The sequence below is a fragment of the Haliaeetus albicilla genome, chromosome 26 (assembly GCF_947461875.1).
Source record: "Haliaeetus albicilla chromosome 26, bHalAlb1.1, whole genome shotgun sequence".
In the NCBI taxonomy this organism is placed as follows: domain Eukaryota; kingdom Metazoa; phylum Chordata; class Aves; order Accipitriformes; family Accipitridae; genus Haliaeetus; species Haliaeetus albicilla.
In genome coordinates, this window is record NC_091508.1 from 6,998,814 (window position 1) to 7,015,002 (window position 16,189).

Here is a 16,189-nt window from a genome sequence, read left to right on the forward strand (position 1 = left end):
TATTGCATGGGGTTGCCTTTGAAATTACTGAATATGACTGACATTATCACCCAAGGTGTGACTATCCCTGTAGTGAGCAACACGGGCAATGAAATAACAGAAATGTCTGTAACCGGCAGACCAGGGAAGGGGTGGGAGCAAGGAGAGCTTTCGGTCATCCATGGGTGCCCACTACCCTCTGCAAGCTGAGGAAACTGTGTCTGTAAGCCTCTTCATCCCCTGCCTTAGGCTCTTTTATTTTAGGACTTTGTCTTGTTTCTCTCAAGATTTATCTAGATCAGCTCCAGGCAACTGGATAAATGTCTCCTAGCAGAGGAAGCCTTTACTGATAAGCAGAACCTAGTCTGTAGGTGCATCTGATCTCCATTTCCAGCCTGACCTAATGGCTCCTAATCAGCTGGTAATGCTTCTGAGGTACCTTTTATTCCAAGGGGTGTACAAAGCTATGTAGGTAACAGAGGCTGCTCTCAGCCATGTAACTGGAGTGCAGGCTCATGCTTTTCAACTGTGTGCTAATAAATTCACATTAGCACTGTGAGCTGGTGTTGTGAAGTGCCCTCACCATCTCTTATATTCCTAATACTAACTCTTCAAAGAGTTATTTTAAAAAGGAGTGTATTTGGAGAAACCTCATCTTTAAATATGCTTGGCCACTCACTTCTAACTGAAGTTCTATTTATCTGATCAGTTAGTAACCCTAGTTATTCTTGAGATTGGTGTCAAACCAATTAAACTGCAGTTTACTTTAAAACATCCAGAGCCATTCACTTGTATCAGAGTTTTTAATGAGTCACTGTGAAGAGGAAACACAATCTGCAAAAAAAGTACCACTCCAACTGACTTGTGAAATGTTGAAGAATCATGTTCATCTCAAATTTGTCCAGCACCATTACTGGTATGGACTGAAATAATAATGAATAGGAGGCAGGTGCATCGGGTTCCCATAAAAAAAAAATCATCTGGATGTCTCGCAGGCTAACAGCCCTGTGACAGGCTTCACCTACCAGAGGGAGAGGGCGAGAGAGAGATTAAGTGTGAGAGAAGGGGAGGCAGAAGGCGAGACAGAGGGAGCAGCTGAGAAGGATCCTAGGGACCCAGTACTGATCCCATAGCTGAGCACTGACTGCAGAAAGGACTCGGGTGTGGTGCAGCTTTGACAGCACTCAGGGTGGAAGACCTCTGTGGTGGCACACACAGGTGGGTGCTTTGTACCTGTTTCGGATAAAGTAGCTGTGTTTACTGTGAGCTAAGGTGTGTTTGAGCTCCTCTTGATCACCTTCACAAGGCAGAAAAAGTGACCGATGGGGTGTGATAGACCCTGCTAGTTTCATGCCTGCAGAAAGGGGAGCACTGCGACCCTTTTGTGAAACTGCAGGATTCCTGGAGCAAGTAGGGCTGAAAGGGGAGAGATGCCTTCTCTTTCCATCATGATTGTTTCTATTTTGGTTACTTCTCCATTGGATGCTAGCATAATTTTCTGCCTCTGGATGACACTTATTTTATTCCAATATTTTAGTGCTGGATAAAGAGAGAGTTTGACAGAGGACAACCCTCAGAAGGAACAGGACAGCATTCCCAGCAACCAGAGTCTTCTGGCACCTTTGTATGTGCCAGACACTAACTTGTGCAGGCACAGGTCAGGCAGGGCAGTACTAGAACAATGTTGAAAATAATGTTCAGGCGTCCTGCAAAGAAAGTGGGAAGGTGGCGCATGTTGTGGCCTCTTGGAGTTTCAGAGAGATTTTCTTACCATTTGTTTCAGTGTCAAGCTTCCTGGCACATTAGGGCATGAAATATTAAAATAGCTCGTCATGCGAGTACTGGGCTTTTTTCATCTGTTGCCACTGGCAGGTTGGGGAAACAAATAAATAAATCAGGACCTGGGGTATTTGTAAAGTGCTCTAGTTTGAAGGGTGGAGGAAATGAGAAAAAGCCTTATAACTCGAATTCCTTGTGGCATCTGAATAGCACAATTTATTTACTTTTTTTTTTACTGCACACAGTGAGCTTTATTAACTGTCTGCATGCCCAAGAGGTGGCATATGCAAAGTGGTTCAAACATACATAGTTAATTTTAGCTGGAGAAGAAGACATTTGGTAAAGTCCAATGGCCATACTGGGTCAAATGAAAGCAATGCAGGCATGCCTTACTCTTTACATTCATTAAAGCACATGATGGGTTAAAATGTTTTCTTCAGTGTCTTAAGGAGGGGTAAAAAGTACTGATGGGGTGATACGTCTGGTAATATGTTGATGCTTAATTGCATCTTCACTGAGTCTATATTAAGCATCTGTTGCCCACTATTTTGTTTTTCTGAATGGAAAAGGGTAAGTAAATTCCAACAGTGGCCAGCCCAGGTGTTGGAGCATGCAAGAAAGATAGTCGTGAGAGCAGCTATCACAAGGGGAAAGTAGGAATGTCAGGTTTATAGGCAGCCAGGCTCCATCTAAATTATAGATTGTGCCAGCAAACCCCTCCAGTCAGTTGTGGATGCAAACAGATTAAATCAGTCCTGAACAAGGGAATAGAAGGAATTCTGTATACCGTGGGAAGAAGGGAGCTAATCTGTAGTGTGAAAGCAGAGCACTGCTGCTTCTTGAATTCGTTACCTTGATTCTAATCTTTTCCTTATGCTGAGTTGCATCTCAGCATGTGAAAGTCCACCTAACTGCAGTGGGTCTAATCATGGCTCTGTGTGAACAGTGATGACAGACCTTAGCTTGCTGGTGACAAAGGGGCAGACTGGCATCTTGGGTGTAGGAGGTAAAATAACCAAGGCTTTGAGCCTTAAAAATAGTCCCTTAAATTTCTTCTGGAGTGTACAACATGGATGATCTGGTGTTGAGGGACTGGGCTGAGCATCGGCATCTTCCACTGAAATCAGAGGGAGCTGTGAGTACTCAATACTCGGTACATCACATTTATTTAAAATCAAATATTATGAGTCCAGAAGACTAATTTGGGGCACCCGCATGCACGGTGTGACTTCCTCATTCTGATGCAGGGCATTCTCCTGGTAAAAACAAAATGCCGTTCTGTGACCCACCTGGTCCATGGCCTGATCTGAACAAAAGAATGTCCCTTTACTTATACATGATCAGCAAGATCAGTACTGTCAGACTCACCTGATTTGATATAGTATGTTGCGTGGTTCTAGGGCTGCAGGTGGCTTGTAGTCTTCACTGAATTTGGACCTTTATTCCATTTTCCATGCCCTTGCTCATCCTTAAATGAATGCAACTTTTTTGCTTTTCTTGTATAGCGTTTATGGGGTTCTCATTGCTATTATGTCAAAGTAGACTTTGAACCTGACTACTGAGCTTGGATATCTTGGCCCATTACATATCTCTGAATATTTCTGCCCAAAAGCCTCCCTGACATCGCCTTGACCTTCAGCGCAGTGACTGACCAGACACCCATGCTGCAGGGGAATGGTGTGGCTTGGCCAAGTGACTCAAGTGTGAGACTAGCTTTTGACCTTGGTCATCTGTTCATGAACTGGAAAATCCAGTCAGCTTTTTGGACCTACCAGGTCTTCGTTTCTTCACTTCTTGCTCTGTCTGAGCCATACAGTGGACACCAACAGTCTATAGGAAGAGTTGTGCCAATTGTCACTGGTCAGAAGGGGTAGACTTCATACTGATATACTGAAGAAGAAAGGAATTACAGGGAAAACAGAAGATTAGAAAAGTCTCATTTCCAGATAAAATGCACTTTTAAATTCAGTCCTGAAATAACTGTCCTGCAGCTGTTGCCCCTTGACACTTCTTCACTGACCTTCATTAGGGGAATGAACTTGCTTCCAGGGAAAAACGTGCCCCCTTTGCACTGAAAGCGGTGACCGCTGCTGAATGCACCAGGCTTCATGATGACATTTTGCAGGTTTTCAGTGGTATGTGGTAGCTTATCTACTGGCATGCAGGGGTTAACAGGAGTTTTGGGTGGGCGGGTGGAAACCAAGCTGTGAAATGGAAGAAGGTCAGTCTCCTGGAGGAGTTTGCTCTGTCACAGATGGTTTTAAGTTATCAGTCCATCTGTAGGAGAGGTCTCCATTCCTTCCTGCCCCCAAAAAATGTAAAACTAGGGCTCCAAATAAGGCAAAGCCCTATCAGGTCCAGGTTCAGTGGACCAAGCAGAATTGTGGCTCTCCTGGTACTTGCTAGACCCAACTGTCTATCTAATTAGGAATTCCTCAGTTGTTCAAGCAGACCCCAACAGCTAAATGAGATTTGAAACTATCATCAGCAGTGCACTTTTCAGTGGGGAGCAAATCACTGGAAAGGGAGCATACATGGGAATGGGAACAGCAGTAAGCCTTGTGGCTCTGGATAGCTCAGGTATTTTGGTTGGGCTAACTCTGCTAAGTGGAAGGATCTTGCTGCAGTTGATGAGAGCTGAATTCAGGTTTCAGTAGAAGCTGACAAATGCTTCCTCTGGGAGCATTCCCATGGCTTACATGAAGTGTTACTGTCTTTAGAGACTTGTGTAGCAACTGGTTTTATTAAAGGTACTTAATGTTAAGGCTACAGCATCTGATCAACAAAGTAACGTAACTGCTGCCCTGGACCAGTAAGACTAATGTCTAAGCAAGCATCCTTGGGATGATCATTGGCCAAAATAGGTGGAGGAAGGGGCTGTGGGAAACCCACTAGGACACTGCTAGAAAACACTGTCTGCTACTGAGTGAGAGGATTTTCCAGCAGCAGATGGAAAATCCTTGTCTTATTTTCTTGGTTTGTTAACTTTCAAATTGTTTATATCTGACTTTGGAATTGCTTCTACTTTTACATCATTGCAAATGTAACGCGGGATGTAGAACTGAATGATCTTAGCCCAAGCGTCAGTTTGAACAATCACATTTTCCTCTGTTGTCATTGTTTTCTCTATGAACTGGGAAGCATATACCAGCAATAACTGTCAAAAGGAAAGAAGGAATGAGGAAAATTACTCCAGAATTTCATTTTCACATTTATCTTTTAAATTGTTCATTAAAATGGTGATCCCCAGCCCTGCAAAGGAGAAGTTTTTGATATCTGGATCAGAACAGCCGACGGATCATACTGCTACCACCAGTGTCTTTTCCACTGAAAGATCATCTTTCTAAGACTAGCGGAAATGGTGCTTTTCATGGTTCTTCTGTCTTTGTCCTCTCTGACGTGAATCTTAACTATAGGACAAAGTTTTTGCTGTATGTTCCGTTCCCCATTAACCACAGATTTTAGAACTCTAATCTCCTGATTGGAAACAAGAGGGAAACCTTGTTATGGTTCAGTCAGCCCAGACATCACGTGAACCATGGTGACCATGATAAAAATATTTCCATTTCCCACTTCTGGAGCCAGCCCTTCATCTCAGAGTTGAACATGAGGATTTAATATGAATATATGACACACAAGGCAAAGGAAAAAAAAAGATTGCATGCTCTCAGCCAGAAGTGAATGAAAGTAGACTCCCAGGATGGGAGGGCTTTGTTGCCTGCATGTAGTGCTGCTGGGAGAAGATAGCATTCGGTCCCAGACTGGCCATCTCTGTGAACAGCAGGAACTAAACAGAGGTATCTTTGCTTCTAAATGAGCTTTCTGAGTAGAGGAGTGGAGGTTTCCAAGTTGCAAGGGCAGACTGGAAGCAAAAGATTTTGGGGCACAATATGCTGCACTTGTACTTCTAGGGTAAACCTGTCCATGGAAATAAGTGGCCCTGTTGCTGCTCATGGGAACAGGGATCAGCCTGTGGCTGTGCTGGAAGGAAAGACTGCAAATTGAGATGTCTGTTTTAGCTGTAGCAGTGAAGCTGTTCTAGGAGGAACTGGATTTCTTTCAGACCTCTGAGAACAGCACAGACTGAAAGACTCTACTTATGAAGGTCAAGCCCAGGCATGGTTGCCCCATACACAAATGCAATAATCCACCGGTTTTACTTCTCTGCTAAGGAATTATGAGATATCCTAAGGACTCGTGGCCTCTGAGATCCAGTCTACTGGTGTGTCCTACAAAACTTGGATGTACAGCTTGTCCCTTCCTTGGAAAAGCCATTGATCTGCACAAATGTTTGTTCTTCTTTGAGGCACAAAGTCTTGACACTTGGAAATCCAGCATTGCCTTGACTGATGGTCACATCTGACCAAGTTGGCCCACTGCCTTGTTTGAGGCTTGCCAAAGGCACTGGGTTCAACTGCACCTCCCCTGGTGCTGTGGGAAGCATGGGTGTATAATGAGCTCCCTAAAACTGCATGCAGCACAGTATAGAGACACCCTGGCTAGGCAGCTATTGAGCACAGATGTCTCCACTCACCTAGAAGCTACGTGTGAGGGGGACAAGAATTTGTAATTTCTTTTGCCACTTAGTGACAGTTAAAATAGACTAATTAGGGGCATGGCTTCCTTCATACAGATTGCTAATTTCTGTGACCAAGAGACCTGTTGAACAGCTATGAAGAGCGCTGTGGTTTGAGTCAACAGACAAAGACACCGTGGTCCTGGGAGACTCAGTATTGACATCGAGCAGGATCATCTCCTCAGAACCTCAACCTGTAAGGTAGTGAGTTTGGTCATGTCACCACTGAGATTTGTGTGGGCATGATACAGAGCTGGGAGTATAAAGTGTCACCTTCACTGTCACGGTAGACATTGCTCTGTGTTGCATTAGGTCTGAAAATTGTAAATGCTCTGGGAGGAGCGGTCTCCTATAGCATACACTGATTTCCCTGGTAAGATGGCAGGCTGTTGAAGATCTGCCCTAACTGTCCCATGGAGCTAACATGGGACTTGTAGCACAGGTACACTATGGTTTCTAATGTTAGTTGTCTTGGAGGCATTGTTTCTTGGGAAAACAAGTAGGGATATGTTGTTTTTTTTCTCTGGACATTTAGTAAAACTCTGTTGTATTTGCTCTGTGATATTTGCTGTAAATTTATTGCCTGTATGAAAATGCATGTCTATGTTATGGAAGTATTAATGGGTATGTTGTGGACATCAAAAGGAACACACTGACCTGTCCTCATGTTGTCACCCCTTACCTGCTTCACCAAACTGACATGAATTCATGGTCTTGTTCACTGCTGTTAGGACTTAATTGCTTTCATTCACTTAGAAAATACAGATGGTGTGTGTCTCCTTTTGGCATTTTGTGTCCACGCTGCTTTAATAAATAAATAGGTATAAAGTATCTGGTGTATGCATACGTAAATTGTGGACAGTATGAGCAATCACTTATGTTATATTCATAATCCCTGAGGCAGAAGAGAAGATCAAGTCAAGTATAGATTTACCAAAGGGATAAGTCACACAAAATCTGATCCTTGGGCATTCGTCCCCACTCTACACAAGACCTCCATTCATCACTGGAGTGCTTGTGACGTTCCCCCTCTGTGACCTGCTCAGAAGTTTTCATGAAGTTGCACTGCTGCAGTTGCTGGCCTTCAGTTCTGTGGTTCTAACAAAAGTCTTTGAGATTTTCCTTTAAAAAGCTTCCGAAATGGGAAGACTCAAGCTCAAAATATTACTTAAAGTTAACAAATAAACAAAGAAAGCCCACCCAAAAGAGAAATTTTAGGTGGAAAATCTTTCTTCTCAGTATCTCAGTCCTCTGGTGTAAAGCACAGCTAGAATTTGAGACTGAGCACACAACAATTTGGTATTTTGTTTAGAACATTTGCTGCGTGGGGACTGTCCTGATTTTTATGAATTACAAAGACAAATAGAATGCTGCATCTGTTGCTGATTAATTTATTATAACGATGATTCAAGTCTTCTACTGTGGTCTATGTTAATGGCTTTGTACTCCACATTTACTGTGCTTGTGTCAATGTCTGTGGTACATCCCATGCCTCTGGACCCATCACCTCTGTATGAACCACTCACTGCCTGTCACTTCTGTACAAGTTTGGCTAATTTTGCTCACTAGTCTCTGCCAGCAATTATGTCACATCTTGTCTGTGTGTTCAACTGTCTGAACCTCATAAATAAATACTTGCAACACCGCTAGTACCTCCAAATCCTGTGACTCCCAAATGTTTTGCTTATTCACTTAGCTGATTTACAGCCATATCACTAGTGACCAGTCAGACTGCAAAAGGGAATGGGCTCTTACTCTGTCTCATCCAGACACGCTGATGGATAGACAAGATGAAGGGCAGACCTCACATCCCATCAGGCTACCTGGTTTATTTAGGTAGATTAAAAATATTGTCAGTAGTCAAGGACTTGCTTCTGCTCTGCTTTCAAAGCAGTGGAAGCTTTGCTACTATCTCCAAAGGGGATGTCTCCGCAGCTGAAAAGCAGGCAGACTTCTGCCTGGGATGAGAAATAGCCAAGTCTTGGTTACCCCAACAAGGCTAATGCATGACAATGATGTGTTTTTCAGAGGAGTGAGTGTTGAGCTACTTCCAGTGTTAGCCCTGTTGTGCTGGGGATGTTGGTCAACAGCATTTCATCTAGGGAGGGGTAGATTGTCTTTTGGAAGTATTTGTCTGCCTCAGTGGAATAAATAACAATCTCAGTGATCATCTTAGTATGGACACCTATGTTTCAAGCAGATGTGAGTGGAGATATGAATTACAATATGATAATTTTTGGAAGGCTTTTGCTGTCTTTCTTTTCAAAAATCTGATTTCTTTTTCTAGGATTGAACTGAAGTCAAAGCAAAAACATGGTTATTCATGTAACAAGGGAGTAGAAATTTTAAAAGTAAGCAGGGCAGGGTCTGAATGACTCTGTACCAGCTGGTATATTATTTTCTGGTCCTCATTTAACACAGAAGACACTAGAAAATGCGATGTGGTTGGATTAATTATGCTGAAGGAATGTTCTCTTGCATATCCTGGCACTGTTATTTTAACTGTGCAATCAATGTGTGGCATTAACATGCTTCTGTCTCACTCTTCAGAAGGCAAGAATTCACAGGAGTTTAAGGACTCACAGCAGCTTATCTTTAATCCAAGTGAATTTCTGAAATATTTAAGGCCCTGTAAAGTCTGCAGTTTGCGCATGGTGCGCATAGTGCATCTTGTACATTGAGAGGATGCATACATGGTGTTTACTACTACCTATATAAATATTGTCAGTATTTTTTTTTTAAACTAGATTTGAATGTAACCATCTCTCAATAGGTTATAATTATGTTAACATATATCCACAGTCACACTGGACTGAGAACAACTGTCTGACATGATGCATTTGGTAACATAAGACGATAATAAATTTCTTGATGGTTTTGGACCTGAGAATTTGGACCATATTCATGTTTCACTGTAGATGCTTATCAATATTGCCTAGTGTGGAGGGAAGAAGTTGGGAGTAGCAATGAATAAATGTGAGTAAATTAGGGGAATACTGCTGCAAGCTAATGTCAAGTAATAATGTTTGTTGAAAGTTGTAAGCATTAGACATTTCAGCTCCAGGAGTGGTGACATGTTTAGGAAGATACAAGACTGCAAAATGCAATAGGGGATTATAATGTTTGCTATTAATACGGTTCAGTACTTTGGAGGACAAATTAAGTCCATCAGAAGAGGATGATCAAGAGTCTCCAAAAATCTCTGCCATTTGCTCGGCAATGCCCTGCCCGGTGCAGGGCAGGGTGCCCTGGAATCATCTTATTTTCATTTCAGTTTTGTGTCTTTTCATTCCCTTCATTTGCAATTTTTAAAACATCTACCAATGGTTTACAGAAGTAACTATGTGATATGCCAAAATTTCAACACACAAAAGCTGGAACACTGAAATGTAAAACTCTTGTTTTGGTGGATAGCAACAAAAGTCACCCATACCGGACTGGGGAGGTGATAGAAAGAGAGGACTTGGCTGTCATTCGCACAGTCCCATGTATCATTTCCCATTTCTCTTGGTTCACATGCATTTCCACTGAAGTCAGTGAGGCTCACAGAATGATTTTCCAAGTAATCAATTATTTATGAGATTTGCGTAGTGTGCAGAGCCCTAAAATAAGATTTGTGTTAAGGGTAATAGTGGAGCCAGTGATTTGTTGTGGAGAGATGTCTATGTTCCTATTTGCAACTGCTGATTAATGGAAAAACAAAGTTTATCCTTTTGGTTCAGAATTTGACTCAGAAGTACTGTGAGTTACACTTTGGCCTATCTATGGGACATACAGCACAAATAATTTTTGTTAGCTTAGTTGTCTTTTACCCTTAGCTGAAACCAAGTGTCACACAGATAATGCAACTCCAAGCTAAATGTATAACAAGGAGATGTCAGGGTCCTACCCAGAGTTCTCATCAGGTGTAGTGTGGCAATACTAGGTTGGATGAATATCTGATATGGGGAACAGAATTAAGATCATAGGTGTGCTGACAAAGTCCATCTGCCTTTTAAAACTGTTGAAAGTTGCATGTTCTTGTGTGACTCCGTGTTGACTGAAGGAGTGCAGAGGGTAAATAGAGACACAGCATTAATCCCACATGGGAATCTAATCTAATTGCTCTTTCAGAGCTTCAGTAACTCTATAGTTTTTGAGCATCTCTCATATGACAAGGAATCTGCCTTCACAGTTTGCTTGCAAGATAGTGATGTGTTACATTACACATTTCCCCAATTTATAAATACAGGGAAAGAGACACCTTTGGCAGAAGGTCACATGAGTGATCTATAACAATAACTAGTTAATGCCAAGTTCACACTTCACCATTTCCTTCTAAAGTAGCAGCTTATAGTCTGCTCTCAGGTCTGTTGCTAATTTAGACAAGCTAATTTAGATCAGGATGTGCTTCTGCTTCATGCCCCAGTTTAGACATCCATCTCTGTGGCTTTCTTCTCAGCAACTGCTCTTGCCATCCATCAGAACTCACCGCGTGAGTGCCATGTGGTGTAATATTTGCCTGAAACACGAGAGGAGGTCTTTGGAGGAAAGCCAGATGACATGGAAATGGAAGAGGTGACAGACGGATGCTGTTAGATGTGTACATCTTCCATTTAGCTCTGCTAGCCATTTTCATACCTGGTTTGTGTTGGTTCAAAACTGTGTCATGATGTGTTTTGGAAAGACATGTCATGATCTGTTGATTGGCAGACCTTTCTCAACTTGGCTGCTAGGATGTGGCAAATGAGGAAGGGCAAACTGCATCATAAAAGTGAGCAGTATTAAGGTCTGTCATTTCCCTTGTGAACTGTAAATAATTAAATGATTTGTCTTTTTCACAGGAGAACCTGTAGTCTGTTTGTGCTGACCATAGGCAGCTGAGCAAAGCATCATGACAAGCCATCAGGCAGGTGAGAGAACAGATTCAGCTATGAAAACTATCTGGGGTACCCCTGAGAATAAGCCCAACTTAGTTTTCTCATTTGGCAATTAGGTATCTGTCTGTTTCTCACCACCACAAGGAGGGATACCAGTAACTGGCCCATCAGGGTCTGCTGACCTTTGCAATAGTGTCTTTCTCATGCCAGATTTTGAAGGGTTATTTGGAACAATAACTGATGTAAAGCATTCCCTATCCAAATAATCGCTAGACCTGTAAGCTGATGTGGCCCTGGATTGTGATCTTGGTTGCAGATTTTCCCACTTGGGCCCTAGCTTTGCAGTAAGTCAGCACAAAACCACAGACCTTAATGCTCCAGCCTTTGGACACACTTACAGCCTGCAGTACTAGAATGGGTGGGTCCTTTATAGTCCAAGAGGAGCTGAGTAGGAACAGTTACTATTCTATAGAAAGACAATGCAGATTGAGAGATTATTTCTAAAGGACAAACATGTTATCTTAATTGAATGTATTTTTCCTTGCCTTTCCAGTAAAATCTTTCAAGAAATCTTCTGTCCCAGGAGTTACTATCACCCAGTTTGTAGACGATATTCCAAATGGATGCAGTACACCTGACTTTGAGCGGAAACCTGTCACTCTGACATTGCAGGAAGGTGAGGTTCTTGAAGAGCCACAGACCTGGAGGCTTGACTCCATGTCTCACCTACATGAAACAATTATTGTAATTAAATCAAGCTAGTTTCTAAAGAGATTTGACTAGACCAGAAAAAAGTGTTATGTGGCCAAAGTCTTTGTTGTACTGATGAAAATTCCATCGGTACTGATAGACGTCTCCTGAGTTTTCACTAGTGTATGCAAAATCAAAATCTGGCTCCTAATGTATACAACAAATCCTGTGAATTCTGCAGGAAGCTCTCAAAGTATTTTGCAGCAAAAGATTGAAATAATTCTTTCTTCCTATTGAACTAACTTGTATTATGAGCATTCAGCACTAAAATTAACTGCTTTTTAAAGTAAGATATGCTGACTGCAGATGTTATTTAGGCTGTACTTCTCCTTCAAGAAACAATATGGATGTTGCATAGAGTATAGAGAAGGCAGCATATGAGCTGAGACCTAAAATCAATGGGAAAACTTCCAGTAATCTCTCTGCACTTGCAGAGTCTTTCTTTTTTTTTCTTCTTTTTTTTTCTTTTTTTCTTTTCTTTTTTTTTCTTCTTTTCTTTTTTTTTTTTTTTTTCTGAAGTGGGATAGCCTGAGGAGATCGTGTGGCTTCTCTTCCCTCACAAGATTGAACTGTTTCTAGCACCCTGGATTTCAATGTTGTCACGCCCATCTGCTGATTTTCACGAGCCATTGAGATTTTATGAAGGAGCACAGTGGCCTCTAGTGGTACATTCCTCCTCATCCCCCACCTTCCACCTTCCACCTACAAGTTTCAGGCATGAACCAAGGCGGTGGTCAGTCACCCTGTCTAAATTTTCCAAATTACTTCATTTACAGTACGTCTTGTGGTTCATATACAAAATGTTAGGGCATTCAGGTGGGTCACTGTGTAAAGTGAATTCAGTGTCTATGCAGATGCATGATGAGTGTCTTTAATGATATTGTCATTGCCTTTTTGCATTCAGTGCATGGATTAGCTGATACTCCTAGCTGTGGAGTTGTGTCCTGTGACAGATGGCAAGCATGGGAAATTGCAGCCAGAATGGCTAAAATTTGACAAAGGTATAATCAATTGGAAACAGACTTTAATAATAGATAGTACTGCAATCTCAGAAAAAGTTGGAAGATGCCATTTGATAAGAATTGGTTGGCAGGAGCTTGCTGCATCAAATAAGTTTTTTGGTGGTGACTGCAGAAGGGCGTGGGAAATATTGCAAGACTTTCTGGGGAGAATTTTTAACAGTGTTGGTCACGTGAAGACCACAACTATTGCAAAAGAAAGATAGTAATTGTTTCTGCCCTGAGCTATATCCATGGATGACTCATCTCCATTTCTATTCCCCTGTGACACTCCCACTTACCTATACACGAGTCACTTCTCTGATTTGTTGTTTCATCATGTTTCTTATGTCTTTGAAGCCTTTTGGAAGAAAAAGAAAAGGGTTGTACTAGGCAGTGGTAAAGCTGTTGGAGATTTCTGTGGTCAGTTGCAGCATACTCAGATTCTTAGGGGAGCAGAGATGAAGGAGAGAGCTCACAGGTAAACCCCATCCTTTTCTCCCTTCTGTGCCTCTTTCAATAGCAGAGCCTGGTGTGTTTGGAGTGCAAGGTGGTGCCAGGCTAGCAGACAAGAAAGATATTGCAGAAAGATGACATGTAGGGGGTACATGGGGAAACATCCTACCCTGCATGGGTCCTCCCAGTTGTGGTACAGTGTTGTCTGTTAAGAATGTGTTTTCTTAAGTGTGCAGAAGGGATATTTTCTTGTTCCCACCTTCTAATAAATCCAAATTTATCCAAATGAAAAAGAGACCAGGAGCTGCAACTATTCACAGATGAACTTCACTGATGTCTAGAGACAGGGGACTCCAGCACAGTGAGTCCTTTGTTATTTAACATCCTGTCCAGCATGGTCACAACAGAGGACCAGTCTGAAAGAATGGAAAAGTGATGGGAACTTGCAGGGGAATATGTGTGTGATGAGAATGGATTTGGGCATTTCATGGCTGTGGTACAAGCAATGCATACAAGTTGGCGGAAGCAAGTCAAGGCTGAACTTGCTATAGCGCTGTTGATTTCAGAGATGATCAGAGGATGTTAGCAGTCAAGTCTGGCAGGCTAACACCACGTTTTAAAGGCCTTTAATGATTGAATACAGGGAAACCTGACATTATTGACATGGGGAAAGGTAGCGCAGCCTGGACTTGAGCTAATAACTGCTTGCTCTTTGGCCCTGCCCAAATTTCGAGGGAGTTCAAAATCAGACCAAGATACCAAAAAATTGCTGTCTTGGATATGTGATTTCTCTATCAGCATGGCTGTGCAATAAAAACACAGGCAGAGACTGTATGTGTCAGTGGTGAATTTTAAAGTTAGTTTTCAAGTAATCTCTTTGAAAGCCAGTGAGTTAGAGTGGAGATTATGGCAGATGTCTTGCAGTAATTTGGGCATTTAATGCAACTTAAACTGGTAATTTAGGCATCTTTTACAGAGAAAACAAAAAGATGTAATTGTTTTCAAAGAATGTTTCTGCCTAAAACAACAGAGATGGCTCACTCTGGGTATCACTCTATTGATAACATAAGGGGCCTGGCATGAGTGTCCTCATGTTCAAGCCTGTCTTAAATAACTGATTTCTTGCCTCTTTTCAAAGGTAAAAATGCCATTTTCAGAGCTGTGGTCAAAGGTGTCCCAACCCCTGACGTGAAATGGACGCGTATGCAAGGAGGAATGGATGATCCTGCCAAATATGAAACATTCTTCAATAACGTTACAAATGAATTCATTCTGCAGGTAAAGACCAAATATTTCAGACAGGACTCATGGAACAGAGAGAGCAATGGAAAGGAAAAACCTGCAGTGGGCTGATTTAGATGTCACCAGATCTGAGATAACACAAAGATAAGCAAATAAAGCTTTTTAGGGTCATTCTGGGAACAGAAGAAAGATCTGAGATGTCATTGAGTAGCTGGTTTATTACAAGCTGAAGGTGTGTGAACTGAGCCACAGCACATCGCTGTGAGCTCTTACTGTGTTCTTCTTTTTAAGATAAACAAACTCACTACAGATGACAGCGATTTGTATCGTTGCTTTGCTGTGAATGAATATGGGGAAGCTGCATGCTCTGCTGGCCTCAGGATCATACAAGGTAGGACTGACCAGTTCTGTGTTCCAAGGGTCCTGTGGTCCCAAGTAGTTGGCTTTTCTGTCCTCTGGGGGTGGATGCCCAGAGCATTGTCTAAGTATCCTTGATGTGAAGGTCTATTTTTCCACTCACTGAGGACTGAAGGTCTTCTGTGACTCCCCCCACTTTGGTGACTCCATGACACTATGAGCTTTAAGGCAAGGGAGAAGAAAGTGGTATTGTGGTCACTGCACTGGACCATAATCAGATGTTCTGGATTTAGTGTTGGTGTTGAATTGGCTCAATCCTTTCTTTATAATGTTGAACAAATCAGTCTTTTGGGAGGGATCCATCCCACTTCACTTCAGACATCTATGGTGTCTACCTGACCTAGTCCCCTGCTTCCCTTTATAGTCAGTGGAGAGAAATGGGCACTTTGTGGGTAAAATATAACTGGGTAATATATTCTTGGAACCTACTCAAGCAGGAGGTGGACTATGTTGGAAGCATCCATTTCACCTGTGTGCCTGTAAAGTTTAGAAGGTAACTATCTGCATTTGGCCAGATAATCTTTGTACCTTGGCTCCCCATCTCTAAAACAAGATGTTAATATTTCCTACCATTGCTTAAGCCAAAAGATTCATAGGGCAGAAACAGTCTCCTCCACTGTGTAGAGTATCCAGTAAGCACAGAGTCAATTGCAATAGAAATATTGCATTTATAGATGGAGATTACTGGGAGTCAATGTCAGATTGATAAGGAAATCCAAATTAGGATTTCCTCTTGCATTGGTAACAGATACAAAGGTTTTATTTTATAGTTCATTGGTTTACTGGTGTTAGTCTGACTGTTATCTTGTTCATCTTATGGCTTGTTTTTCCTCTGTTTTCTCTTATAAACTATCAGCTGGCTTTAAGAGGAAAGCGAGATATGTTCCTGTTCACCCTGCTGATGGTAAGTTAGAATTAGATATATTTTCTTTTTTGGGGTGGGGAGGGAGGGCATATAGTCCTCTGTCTACCACATTATTACTACCCCAAACTTGTAAAGAATAAAGTAAGAGAAGGGTTGATGAATCGCTAATACTCTGTTGTCTCTTTCTGCTTGCTGTTTACCTTTGAGTAAAGTGTTGATCTTAGATATGGCTTTGAGCTGTTCTGATTCTGGAATCATTAGTGCTGGG

At 42.0% G+C, this 16,189-nt stretch overlaps 1 protein-coding gene across 1 annotated transcript in view; it reads left to right on the top strand.

The window, feature by feature from the left end:
* Nucleotides 1–954: 954 nt before the first annotated feature.
* The window catches only part of IGFN1 (immunoglobulin like and fibronectin type III domain containing 1), a 41,181-nt gene continuing 25,946 nt past the window's right edge, over nucleotides 955–16,189 (top strand). The window contains exons 1-7 of the mRNA XM_069770606.1: nucleotides 955–1,197; nucleotides 6,392–6,535; nucleotides 11,158–11,226; nucleotides 11,747–11,869; nucleotides 14,536–14,675; nucleotides 14,931–15,030; nucleotides 15,913–15,960. Of these exons, the coding sequence (XP_069626707.1) occupies nucleotides 11,208–11,226; nucleotides 11,747–11,869; nucleotides 14,536–14,675; nucleotides 14,931–15,030; nucleotides 15,913–15,960 (430 nt within the window). The 5' untranslated portion in view covers nucleotides 955–1,197; nucleotides 6,392–6,535; nucleotides 11,158–11,207. The remainder of the gene's footprint in view (nucleotides 1,198–6,391; nucleotides 6,536–11,157; nucleotides 11,227–11,746; nucleotides 11,870–14,535; nucleotides 14,676–14,930; nucleotides 15,031–15,912; nucleotides 15,961–16,189) is intronic.